Source organism: Gigantopelta aegis, chromosome 8, assembly GCF_016097555.1.
Source record: "Gigantopelta aegis isolate Gae_Host chromosome 8, Gae_host_genome, whole genome shotgun sequence".
NCBI classification, from domain to species: domain Eukaryota; kingdom Metazoa; phylum Mollusca; class Gastropoda; order Neomphalida; family Peltospiridae; genus Gigantopelta; species Gigantopelta aegis.
The window spans coordinates 69,729,182-69,743,082 of NC_054706.1; the positions used below are offsets into that span (position 1 = coordinate 69,729,182).

The 13,901-nt window shown below is 35.3% G+C and overlaps 1 protein-coding gene across 2 annotated transcripts; it reads right to left on the minus strand.

Moving 5' to 3' along the window:
* Nucleotides 1-1,037: 1,037 nt before the first annotated feature.
* LOC121379016 (DNA-directed RNA polymerase III subunit RPC4-like) lies at nucleotides 1,038-11,914 on the minus strand. Of its 2 annotated transcripts, none has more exons than XM_041507452.1 (10): nucleotides 11,787-11,914; nucleotides 9,804-9,923; nucleotides 8,447-8,548; nucleotides 7,074-7,258; nucleotides 6,739-6,854; nucleotides 6,016-6,136; nucleotides 5,118-5,252; nucleotides 3,127-3,275; nucleotides 1,886-2,041; nucleotides 1,038-1,498 (listed from the first exon to the last, which is right to left on the minus strand). In XM_041507452.1, exons 2-10 carry the CDS (start codon nucleotides 9,878-9,880, stop codon nucleotides 1,385-1,387), a joined length of 1,155 nt encoding a protein of 384 aa, XP_041363386.1. In that variant the 5' UTR covers nucleotides 9,881-9,923; nucleotides 11,787-11,914; the 3' UTR covers nucleotides 1,038-1,384. The 2 variants fall into 2 exon arrangements, with proteins under 2 accessions (XP_041363386.1, XP_041363387.1); XM_041507453.1 differs by having other exon boundaries at nucleotides 11,816-11,911.
* Between the last annotated feature and the right edge of the window lie 1,987 nt (nucleotides 11,915-13,901).

Sequence of the window (13,901 nt, forward strand, 5' to 3'; positions counted from 1 at the left end):
TCAGTGAAATAGTCATGGTGCACTAGTTTGGATGGGGGAAAGACCCAAACTGGACTGCCAAGATGTTTGAACCTTTAACCCCAAGAACATCAGGTAGTGCTCCAACAACTGAGCTATGGTCCTTCCCACAGAGAACGCCTTTTTTTCATATTATGGAATTTACCATGTTATTTATTTCTGAGCAGACTGTTTTCTAAATTGCACACCGGTTTTTTGTGGGGTTTTTTTCAAAAACACTTTAAAATGTACATTTCTTCTTACATCAAACCAAACTGAAATTATTTTAAAAAACCAAACATTTTTGTTAGATGGGACAGACTATAGATGATTATGATAATTAATTCTGTTATACATAATTTACTAAATATTATGTGATTGCTCCCAACGTATACCACCATCACGAGAATACACCCAGTAGTAATGTTGCTGGGTCTTTACATCACAAGGCTACACTCGCTCTAGACAACCGTGATCGGTTACATGGCTATTGTTTGCCTAAATTGACAAAACATCTAAACATCTCCCCCTAAAAAAAAACACCAATCCCATGGACATATCCTAGAATTCTACATCAATTCATTTGACCCAGTGGGGCAACAAAGATTGAGCTCAACATAGTACTGGTGTGGGCCCCATTGCATGAAGCGATCTTAGTGCTAAGATCACCTTAAGTGCATACTGTAATTATGCACATAATATGATCTCAAAGCTAAGATCACTTAATGGAATGAGGCTCAGACCAGTCCTGAGGTTAAAAACAAATAGGAGGTAAGGACAACATTTCCCCCTTTAAAATCTTAATTCATTTTGAAATATTCACACAGCTATAAGAGCATTGTAGCCACATATCACCCCATCCCAAAAGCCACGACTCTTTGAAAATGCCTTTATTGTATCTAGAGAGTGGGTTACTTGTGCTGTATGCTTCTTAAGTATTATGAAAGCACACAAGTTTGTGACAACTTTAAGAATGGAAAAGGCGAAAAAGCACACCAAAAAACCTGAAAAAAACAAAAATAAAATAAATAACAAAGATGGATTGTGAAAATAATGTTTAATCTCATATCTCATCTTTCTTGCAATCACACCACCTGTCACTTAGTAATTGTCCAGTGGAACATTTACCAGACCACAGCACTGACAGCCCAAGTGTTCAACCCACTTTCCATTAATGTGTGAAGCCACATACTAAACCGCGAATATGGAAAAGGTACTGTGGATGTGAAAAAAGTACCGAGTTTATGCACTATATCAATAGTTGCACCTGGAAACGTGCTAATGGAAAGCGGCCCAAAGGCTTTTATAATGAGCACAGTCTCGCAACACTTGCTTGTTCCGATATGGTGGTATCTGTGTAATCCAAAGGATAATGTACAACACACTGTCATGTGGAATCGAGAAGTGTTTCAAAGTCTGGTGTACAAACGAGTCGATCACGTATATGTCCAAGCATAGTCATGTGACCAGAGTTTCCTTCAGTATGCACTGAAACAAGATCCTGAAACATAAATAAAGCATTGATATCATTTTTTAATTTACTAATATATTATATATCAAATAATTACATGTCAAACAAACTGTAGCAAAGTGTCAATAAGTAGGTCGCAAGCACAATGATGTTGTCATATTTTCAACTATGCACCTCCTGTATTTAGCAGATATAGCTGCACGTTCTCAGCATTATACTTTTAATAACAATTAAGGTCCAATAAATGCAAGAAAATGGCCACTAATCATCTTTCATGACAAAAAATAAAAGTGAGAAATATTCTCAGGAAAACTAATTTACAAATTAATCTACATTAACATTAAGTTATGAAGAATAGCTAATCACGCTTCTGTACGGAAAAGTTTCCATCTCATGCAGTTCCAGTGATACACATACCTGCAGAAATCCACAAGGTGTTCCCATGGTGACATCCAGGGTAACACTTCCTAGAACCAGTTGAGCCTTTCCAGACTTTCTCACTTGAAGTTTGCCAATAAACCCTTCCGAGAAATCCGACAGTGAACAAGTTGCAAGCTTCTTTGAAACGTTTTCCTTTATGAAAGAACAGAACACAATTTAATTAATTTGAAAAGAGAACACACAGTAAGTTATATAATAGAAAATACTTAGAGAAACAAGGGACAAATACTGTTTGAAGCCTCATTTCCTAAGTGCCATATTCCAGCTTACACAATATTAATTGTGTTCCATCAACTGATTATGATTTTTTTTAATGACTGTATTGGTTCTAGTGAAGCAATGCCTGACTATATGAAATCCTTAATTGATTGTCATGGAAAATATGAATTGCAATTATTTCAACAGTTAAGATGATGAAATATATGTGAAACCTGCTAAGTTAGTTTGGTTTGTTTGTTTTCATGCATACATAAAGGAAACCGACATTGAATAGGTATTCAAGGTAAAATTAGCCAAATATGTTGGGTTTAGTTCAGTGAATGTGACAACATGTTTAACAATTTAAATTGTTCCTAAGTTCTTACTACAGATTCTGATTGTATAACTAAATGTTAATTAGTTCATGCAAACTGATGAAATTTTAACATATTCATACAAAAACAAATGAAATTCCATTTTCATTAATAAATTAAGTGAGGTATAACACCTGTTACTTTGTATCACAAGAAATAAGACAACTATACTGAACAAAAGAAATGCAAACATTAACATTAGGTTTGTTCAATTTATTTAATATTATTTGGTTTGAATCCCATTCGTTTTTGTGTCTATCGAACAATATTAAAGTCTTGTCAACATTTTAGGTACATTTTGACAGTTTATCAGTGTTTCTGCCAGAGGGTAAAACGGATATGGTGCCATACCCAAATTTTTGGCAGATTAAAAAAAAATTAAGTTAACTTTTTGACAAAATTAATTATTCTTATCATTACTTTATGCTTTTCTTAACCCTAACCATAACCCATTTTCTTTCTTAGGGAGGCCTCCCATACCTCCTGGTTGCATTCAATTCCATAGCGCCATACCCAAAAATTTCTTTCTGGCAGAAACACTGGCTATTTACCAAATTACTTGTATCATGTTTTTTTTTTTTAATATTCATGTTTCTTTCATTATTCAGTATATCTTGTTCTCAAAATGTTATTATCTAAACCTACAGCTTCATCTTTGTTTTCTTCCTTTTTGCCTTGTTCAGCATTCGACCGTGAATCTCCTGCAGACTTCTGTCTAGGATCCTCGTCTCGTCGCGGTGGAAGGCCAGGAAGGACATCGGGCAAGTGGAAAAACAACAGCTGCTCCCCACTATCTGAAATAAAGAATGTCCAAATACGAGCACCGTTAACAATGATCAACATACACAATGTACTCACACCCAATACTCTCTTTTTGGAACCCTCTATTTTCATCCTACAAGCGAGCATAATACATTATTTTTATTCCTAATACCAAAACACACGAGGGTAGTAATCTCTTTATCAAATAAGCTCAAGCTTAATACAACATGATTTTGTAAACTGTACACACAACTTTAATTCCAGTCCGCCATTACTAGATATTCAAATGACGTAAGAATATGTGGCGTGGTGTATTTTTGAATGGAAATGACATCATTTTGGATGTCCTTACATCAAAATAAAGTTATGCCTAACGGTTTTATGAACGCTGGACAGCTTTCAGTGTCAAACTGCCATTAAAATGTTTTTATTTGAGGACCATGAATGCATACATGAATCATGGAGTGTCACCCAAGTACGTTTGCTTAAATGTCAATAAACCTAGTGCCGAGACCTCGACTGATTTACATCTAATTTGCAAAGTTATCAAATTCTTAAAGTATGTGACCTGAAAAATATCACATACTTTGATTGCACTGAAAATGTAAGATACTATATGATAAATATATATATCATTAAAATATAAACATTAAATTGAATATATAGTGACATTTTTAGTTTTAATTTTGGTTTACTTGTGTATATTGTAACCTTTTTGAAACCGTATCAGTGTTTCTGCTAGAAAGAAATTTTTGGGTATGGCGCTATGAAATTGAATGCAGCCACAGTTAACAGGGGGTCAGGGGGGCCTCTACAAGAAAGAAAATGGGTTACATTTAGGGTTATGGCTACGAAAATCGTACAATAATGATAAGAATAATTAATTTTGTGAAAATGTTAACTTAAAATAATAATAATTTGGGTACGGCGCCATACCCGTTTTACCCTCTGGCAGAAACCCTGAGTATACATTTTGAAGCAGAACATCAAGATAACTTCTGAATGACCAATATTCAAGAAAAATAACTCCAAACAACTGGAAACGTGTGGTGGTCCATACATTCCATATTAATAATACACGTCAAAAAATAACACCATTAAAATACATTTGAAACCTATCGTCACATGTAACCCATATAGCCCAGTGCAAACATAGTCACTATTTGTACATTGATAGGGTGGGTAAATTTGACAGCCATTCAAGAGTTTTTTGTTTGTTGATTATTATTACTATTATTCAAAACAATGCCTACTACACATTTCATGTTGAATAGATATTATTTTAAGATGTAGTATGCACTTGAATGTCATTTAATCCTGACCGAATATAATCATATGCAGGGGACTTCCGACATCCATAGAAATAGATTGACATGGGGTGGTCTAATTACATTGTGTTTATTTCACTAGTAGAAGACAATGCCTCATGCAGCAGGTGAGTAAAATTCATTGTGAAAAGTTACAGAGTTACAGAGATATTTATGTATGTTAAAAAAGTGCCTTACGGAAAATAGTACTTTTAGTTACATGGTATTTTTAATTGTTTATACTTACCACAAAGTGGCAAATTGTAAACATTGCTTTATTTTTATCAATAAAAAATATATCAACAAAAACTTCTTCATTTGACATCATAACTTTTCTTTGATGATGCACAATAGCTATTTAAAGATAGCGTGCTAAAATATATACCGCACCTTAATGCATACCGAGACGATATTACACTTGGTATGCTTTACTACATTATAGTAATGATTTATGGCTCCACAACTTTAACACTACTAAGATATGACTTTCTGTTGAAATAAAAATGTATTGATCACCAAAAAATTATCAAAATACTTCCAGCATAAAATTATCAATTAAATTCTTACCTGATTTGGTACATTTTGAGAGCAGATCCTTACAGGTGAAAACAGCACTGGTACTTTTGATTACTGGTTTCTGTGACAGGGCGGCATGTTTTGATAGTTTTTCACTAGAATCGTCATCAACATCCATGGGAACATCTGCAAAATTCAGTAGTAAGAAATAAAACTGCTCTAAATCTGCGTGTTTGTCAATATACTAATATTTGGCGTACATCTGTAACATATCTGGAATAAGCAGACATAACAAATTTGAAAGGATTACAAGTCCACCATCTGAAAGGTTAAAAAGAATTCTGCAGAATTACCGTATATGAAAAAACTGGGTTATTAAGTTTATTTAAAATTTATGATTAAGACTACAATAATCATGATAATAATGAAAGGAAAGTTTATTGAAAATATGGGGTGGGACGTAGCCCAATAGTAAAGAATTCATTTGATGTGCGGTCAGTCTAGGATCGATCCCCGTCGGTGGACCCATTGAGCTATTTCTCATTCCAGCCAGTGCTCCACAACTGGTGTAAAAAAGACCATGGTATGTACTATGTTTGTGGGATGGTGCATATAAAAGATCGCTTGCCGCTTGTCGAAAAAAGTAGCCCATGAAGTGGCGACAGCAGGTTTCCTCTCTCAATATCTGTGTGGTCCTTAACCATATGTCTGACACCATATAACCGTAAATAAAATGTGTCGAGTGCGTCGTTGAATAAAACATTTTCCTTCCTTCCTTATTGAAAATTTTAATTTAATTTTTAAACTTGTCTTTAACCAAATGTTCAAAGCAACTTTGACTTAATTTCAGTAGCAGGGAACAACAAATAATTACCTGTTGAAGTCTGTACATTTCTAACTGCCTACATATGAAAACACAAATATGACAGTTTAATTATAAGTAAATTACCTTTAGGTTCAGTTTTGATTTTTGGAATCTCATCTGGTTTTTCTTCCTTTTTAACACTGGATTCCAGTGGTAGATGAACAGGGACCATACTGGGGTCACCATCAGGGATATCTGATATAAACTAATTAAAAAACCCCAACATAATATAGAAAAAACACCCCTCTGTTATATACATATACACATTTTATGTTTGCATTATGATGGAATCGACATGTTGTCTAACTCACATGGATTCATTTACATCGATTCATTATATTAAACTATAATGGAGAATGTATGCAGTTCTCCACAAATTAGAAATTTACATCATCTAAAAAGGGGTTATGGTAAAATATTTTGGTTTGCATAACCTTTGTTTCCTTTTAACTCCAAAATAAAAGATGCATTGCTCGGTCTAATCATTCAATAACTTTCACATGAATGATAAATTAGTTATGCCAAATAAAACTGCACAACTCTTAATTAACAAATGAAATTATCATGATTGTAATTTGTGGAGGGCTGGTATTGGTCAGGAGAAATCACTCAAAACAGATTTGCTTGCTTTATCTTTAAGTATTTTTTATTATATTAAAAAGAGCAAGAAGAGATTAGCATAAACGTTGGTAAATTATAACAGAACAAATGTCCACTGTTAATATTAATGACTTCAGTATTAAAAAGATAGCTTAACCCTTTAAAAAAAAAAAAAAAAAAAAAGATTTTAAATTGCCATCTCCTTACATCATCTCTTAAAAGATGCTCTAACGCTTGCTTTGATCTTTCTGCATCTTTCTTCTCCTTTTTGATAGTCACTCTTGAGGTCTGAATTCGGTCTCCACCATCAAATGAAGATGAGCCTGCAGTGTTAAAATATTAAACATGTTTTAACTTAAAGTAGAGAATTTTAATGCTAGCAACATGTAATCTATCACATTGGAAATCTATTAAACTATAGCCTATGTACTTTTAAGGTATGCAGCCCCCCCCCCCCCCCCCCCCCACACACACACACAATTTCCAATAACTTGTGATTTTCGGTACAGAAGTGAAAGGAAAATAAAATTCTTGATACTCACCTCCCTTAGGTAAGTGTCTTTCTCCAGGACCTTGTTCAAATATGGAATGTGATTGGACGACATTCTCTTGACCTCTGCCACGCCCTCTTCCTCGACCCCTACCTCTGCCACGAGAGTCGCGACCTCTGTCTGGAATGCTGCTAGTAGAGGAAGAAGTTCCTGCCTCGCTGGCCACAGGAGAAGGTCTAAAATAAACAAACACTCAACTAAGACCAACCCAACCAATTCAGAAAATGGCCACAGCAAAACCAAATTCTGATGTAATATTTTTTTACCTCAGCTATAATACACTGCCATGGCCTTGTTGAAGACTGATGTGAATTGCTTGAGTTGCTTACAGTTTTTTCTCTTGTAAATTACACCTTATTTGAAACAGCATTCACTGCTTAAGGCAAGAACCCAGTTAGTTTTTAAAATTGGAATGTATAAACATAATATGGTGATAATTTTCAGATTTAACAAAAAACAAATACATGTATTCCAAATACAAAAGTGAAGCAAAATGCTATTGGTATCGGAAGTTTATTAATTTGCCTTTCAATGTCAGAGACAGGGTGTGTGCAGTGTACTCCGCTACATCCCCTTTCCAATGCATATAAATATCTACCGTAATAAACATTTATTACAAATATCCAGATTAGTTTTCCAAGTGGACAAGATTTTAAATCTCAGGTAACCAGAAGCTGGGTCATGCAATTTTTACCTAGATAACCGATTGTTCAGTTATATGAGATATATTTGTGTAACCTAAACAATTACATAAAACTTTCATTGGACATACATTATAATGACAGTATTTTCGGTTGTTACTCTAAGTCTAAGCACAAATGAACAGTTTCTTCTATACTTGACAAGTGACTTTCAGAATGTGTAACAGTTCACTAATAAAAAAAGAAAGAAATGTTTTATTTAACGACGCACTCAACACATTTTATTTACGGTTATATGTCGTCAGACAAATGGTTAAGGACCGCACAGATTTTGAGAGGAAACCTGCTGTTGCCACATAGGCTACTCTTTTATGACAGGCAGCAAGGGATCTTTTATTTGCGCTTCCCACAGGCAGGATAGCACAAACCATGGCCTTTGTTGAACCAGTTATGGATCACTGGTCGGTGCAAGTGATTTACACCTACCCATTGAGCCTTGTGGAGCACTCACTCAGGGTTTGGAGTCGGTATCTGGATTAAAAATCCCATGCCTCGACTGGGATCCGAACCCAGTACCTACCAGCCTGTAGACCGATGGCCTGCCACGACGCCACCGAGGCCGGTCCAGTTCACTAATATTTACAACCAACTGGTGGTTCATGTGAATTTAACATTGTGTAACAGAACAATGGTTCACATGAAATATTCTACTGTTATACTAACCCATCCTTTGCCTTGTCCTTCCTTGATGGTATGTTAGGAGTGAAAACTTTCTTTGGAACACCACCAAGAGTGAGATCTCTTGGCCCTTTCAGTGATGGCAGTCTGAAAATACAAACAGAATTTGATTAACTTCTTGTTAATGCAACTTATCAAATGCCATTTTCAGTAACTGGTAATCTGCCTTACAAACGAACAGCATACACTGTACAAGAAATGTAGTTCACCAATAGAACAAACAAAAACAAAAACAATCCATTAAAATTAAGTCGTCATAAAATTTTTTTAAATGTGTAGCTACATGACATTGTATACATGCAATTTATAATAAAACTGTCGACTATCAAAACAGAAATGAAAACCATTTACAGCTTAAACCGCAGAAAACGAAAAACATTAGGCATAACTTTATTTTGATGTAAGGATATCCAAAATGACGTCATTTCCATTAAAAAATACATTGCGCCACATATTCTTACGTCATATGAATATCTAGTAATGGCGGACTGGAATTAAAGTTGCGTGTACAGTTTACAAAAACACGTTGTATTAAGCTTGAGCTTATATGATAAAGAGATTATTACCCTCGTGTATTTCGGTATCATCAATATCATATATTAGGAATAAAAATAATGTATTATGCTCGCATAATACAATTTTGATTCCTAATATATGATATTGATGATACCGAAAAACATGATGGTAATAACCTATATATATACACACACACATGTATATATAGGACTTTCCTGTCATGGACAGAAGAGCCGGCCAAGGCCGGCTCTTGCACCCACGACAGGCGTGCGCTACAACAGCTTGCTCTGAATGTGCACGTAAAACCCTATGACATGACATATATATATATATATATGTATGTATGTTGAGAGAATTCCCGTTTAGGGAGGGTCCGGTCTTGGGGAGTTTCACTGTATTATTTAAATATATTGCAGTGAAACGTATCTAAGCTCCGGGGACCTAATATTTATCTGATTTTAGACAGGATCTGGTGTCTTGAAGGTTAACTTTTAGAACTTAGAAAATTCTGGACCATGAATCTCGGCTGGCTTTGACAGGATTCTGGTTAGTTCAGGGTCCAGTTTAGAAAGGTTTCACTGTATCTATAACAAAAGCCATGGTATGTGCTATCCTGTCTGTGGGATGAGGCATTTAAAAGGCATGTAAAAACTATCGCTGCTGCTACAAACGGGGGGGGGGGGGGGGGGGGGGGAGACAACACATCCCTCTGCTTCCTACACCAGTGTAGGGCTATGGTACTCATTGGCACCAGTACATGTAGAACTTTTCAAACCCCAATCTCAAACGTGTTAAGATATCAGTTTAAAGATGCGTTGTTAATTACCTAGCAGCTTTGCCAGTTGGCGCACCTCTCCGACCAATCAGACCACGGGGAAGCTCCTGGTTCTTGTCAGATGACATCCCGGTCTATGTAGCAACAGTAAATCACAGATTTCAGATGTTTCTGCAAAAGATTATACAACAAAACATCTCATAGTTAGTACAGTTCTCCAAGGTAAAGCAATTAGTGGTGCCATAATGATTGGTAACGGTTTAAACGTCTGGTTTTCAGAGGTTCAATTTACACTAAGGAACACTTTGGGACTGAAATAATCGTACGGTGTTCAGTTTAGAAAGTTTCCGGTTTAGACAGGTAAACTTTGGTGTTGAAAGATGCGAAAATCACAGGGCCGTGGAAAATGTCCGGTGTTGAGAGAATTCCCATTTAGGGAGGGTCCGGTCTTGGGGAGTTTCACTGTATTATTTAAATATATTGCAGTGAAACGTATCTAAGCTAGATTACTCCGGGGACCTAATATTTATCTGATTTTAGACAGGATCTGGTGTCTTGAAGGTTAACTTTTAGAATTTAGAAAATTCTGGACCATGAATCTCGGCTGGCTTTGACAGGATTCTGGTTAGTTCAGGGTCCAGTTTAGAAAGGTTTCACTGTATATATAACAAAAGCCATGGTATGTGCTATCCTGTCTGTGGGATGAGGCATTTAAAAGATCTCTCGCTACTAATGGAAAAATGTAGCAGGCTTTCTATGACAAAATTACCAAATGTTTGACATCCAATTTAGCTGATGATTAATAAATCAATGTACTCTAGTGGTGCCATTAAACAAAACAAACCTTTTTTGGTGATTGTCAGGCACTTGTATTTTCATATGAGACAACCCCTGGAAGACGGAATCACCAAGTGGGCGATTATGTGACACTATGTCACAATATAGGTCAGCGAGCTTAATAAACATCTGTGAGTTTCCCCGATGCTTAGCTGAACGTGGGTACTGTCGGGTTCTTTCTGTAATGTGTGTATTAGTGATTAATATGTGGATTTTTTTAAATCCAGGAACTCGAAAATTATTGATGTAAAGGTATTTGATGTCAAACATAGGACTGATGTGGAATTAGAGTGGGAATCTTTGACTGTTGGGAAGCAAACTGCAAAAAAATTACATAACTTAGTCTCTGACTGTAATGAGTGTCATAACCATCGAAATGTCCGTCTCGCTCTCTTACAGGCAAGAGTACTCGGGCTAGGTTGTGCATAGCCCGAGTACTCTGACTGTAAGAGAGCTAGATGGACATTTGGACATAAATACGCTCTCATTACAGTCAGAGACCAAGCTATGTATTTTTTTGGCAATTCCCAACAACCAAAAAGTTGGCAAAGATTTCCGCTCTAATATCACAACAATTCTATGTTTGACGTTAAATACTTTTACATCGATCATTTTCAAGTTAATTGATTAAAAAAAATCTACATATTAATCACTAATACACACACTACAGAAAGAAACCCGACAGCACCCACATTCAGCTAAGCTTCGGCAAACTCCGGACAGCAGAATTCTAAGTTTGCCGACCTATATCGTGAGATTGCGTCACATGATCGCCCACTCAGCCATTCCGTCTACTAGGCGGAATCGCCCAGTGGGCGATCACGTGATCTACATCACAAAATTGGTCACCGAGCTTTGTAATTCTTGCCATCGAGTGTCACGAAGCGTAGCTGAATGTGGGTGCTGTTGGATTTCTTTCTGTACTATGTATATTAGTGATTAACATGTGGATTTTTTTTTTTTATCAGTTAACTTGTACATCAAAGGTCGTGGTGTGTCCTACTCTGACAATATATGTGAGAATAATTAAATGTTTTACATCCATGGCTAATAATTTATTAATAAGTGTCCTCTAGTGGTGTTAACAAAATAAACGTTTTTGTTGGTGCGCCGTTCTTGTCATGTAGGAGAAAAAACAACATTGCAACAACGATCAACTTAATTTGCTCATTAGCTACCACGGTAACTCAAATTTACCTATTTAATTTTTCACTGGTGTCACATACATGTAATTATTAGATGTACACACTTAAACTTCTTTTCATTTGCCACAGTACGAACTCCTCTTGTCAAAAACATTACACTATTTCGGCATTTTGTCCCGCCTGTAATTCCTCCTTTTAATTATGAGCATCACGCACATACCGTAACGTAGTATTATCGGTAGTTGTGAAAGTTCACCAACACTACTTATCACGTCATGACTTTCATGATGCAGAAGATATTTCTTTCACGCCAAATAAAATAACTGTATGTATAGTGTTTTCTAGGCCTACCGTGTTTACTTGTGAGAAAAGTTGGTTTCAGGCCAGTGTGCAGGAATTTATGCAAGTGTGTGAAAAAAAGAGAATTAATATATATATATATATATACATATATATATATATATATATATATATATACATATATATATATATATATACATATATATATATATATAACATATATAATATTACATAGATATATATATATATATATATATATATATATATATACATATATATATATATATATATACATATATATACATGTATATATATATATATATACATGTATATATATATATATATATACATGTATATATATATATATATACATGTATATATATATATTATTATTATTATTATTATTATATTATTATATTATTTTTTTTTTTTTTTTGGGGGGGGGGGGGGGGTTCGACCCACAACCCTTCCACCTGCAAACATGCCTGGATTGTCGAGTTTATTCTATCTCTTCTTGTTGCGTCTGTTTTGGTTACTAGAGTGTACCGTAGGTTTAATCATGACCATTATTAATATGCTAATTAAAGTCTGTGACATCAGATTTAGGAGTATAAATTGTGTGTATTTTGGATGTCAAAATTAACACAATTTTCAACACCAAGTATGCTCATTGTCTTTACCCACATTTAAAGAGGACACTTGTGTTATCAATAAAGTTAGAAGGGGCAACATGTATCTTTGTACAGTAACAGGGACTTAGGGCTTTCCACCATCTCAACTAGTGCCGCCCATGACTGGTACATCAAAGGTTATGGTATAAGCTACTCTGTCTGTTGGGAAGTACATATACATGGGCGTACATAGGATTTTGAAAAGGGGGTTCCAATACATAGGATTTTGAAAAGGGGGGTTCCAAAATAGATTGCAGAGATATTGGGCATATATTTCTATGTTGAGTAAATATAATAATGTCAGATATATTAAATTTAAAAAAAAAGCGATTTCGGGGGGGGGGGGGGGGGTTCGGTCGAACCCATCGAACCCCCCCTATGTACGCCCATGATATAAAACTGTTTTTGGAAGGAGTAACTGGTGTGGGAGAATCAAGTTTGCTTTCTTATTTTTTGTAACCATGTTAGACCAAACTGCCATGGTATAAATATGTGCTGAGGTGTCATTACTAAAATATGTCTTTTTACCTCTTGCCATGACATCCCTTTGGGTAACTTGATTATAGTGGTACATGTACATGTGTAACTTTTCAACAGTTGATGTTTCTTTTGAACAATATATTTCTTCTGTTCCAGTGGAATAATGAAAACAAAATGACAGACACCTTTAAACAAAGTTCCTCTTTCAGTTTAATTATTTGTTGTCTATGGTAGTTATAGTAAAATGGTGCAGCTAAAAACTTTAAAAATGTTTTATAATCAACATTCAGTAGAACGTAGGTTTATCTTATGACCAACATCACTGACTGAAATGTTTGCTGCACTGCTGTGTTTTAAACTCATTACATTTTATGATTCTTGTATAGTAGACTTAGTAAGTGCAATTTGTGATTATACATGTACATGTAGTTCCTCTGCAGTAGGCTTGTGAAAAAAGCGAAGACTGATTTTACATAGGGCCTAACCCATTTTCTGGTCATGCATTATAGTTAGGAACGTTATTTACCTTGTCATAACAGTTTATGCAAAAACAAAATGGGTTAGCTGAATTTGTGTTGCATAACCCATAAATGGGTTACGCCAATTATTAGTTGTCGGAGGCTTACAATATTACAGAATGTTCCATCATTTTCTCTCATTATGACAAGACAAAGATCGGGGACCAATGACATCACATATATTCACGTACAGGAATC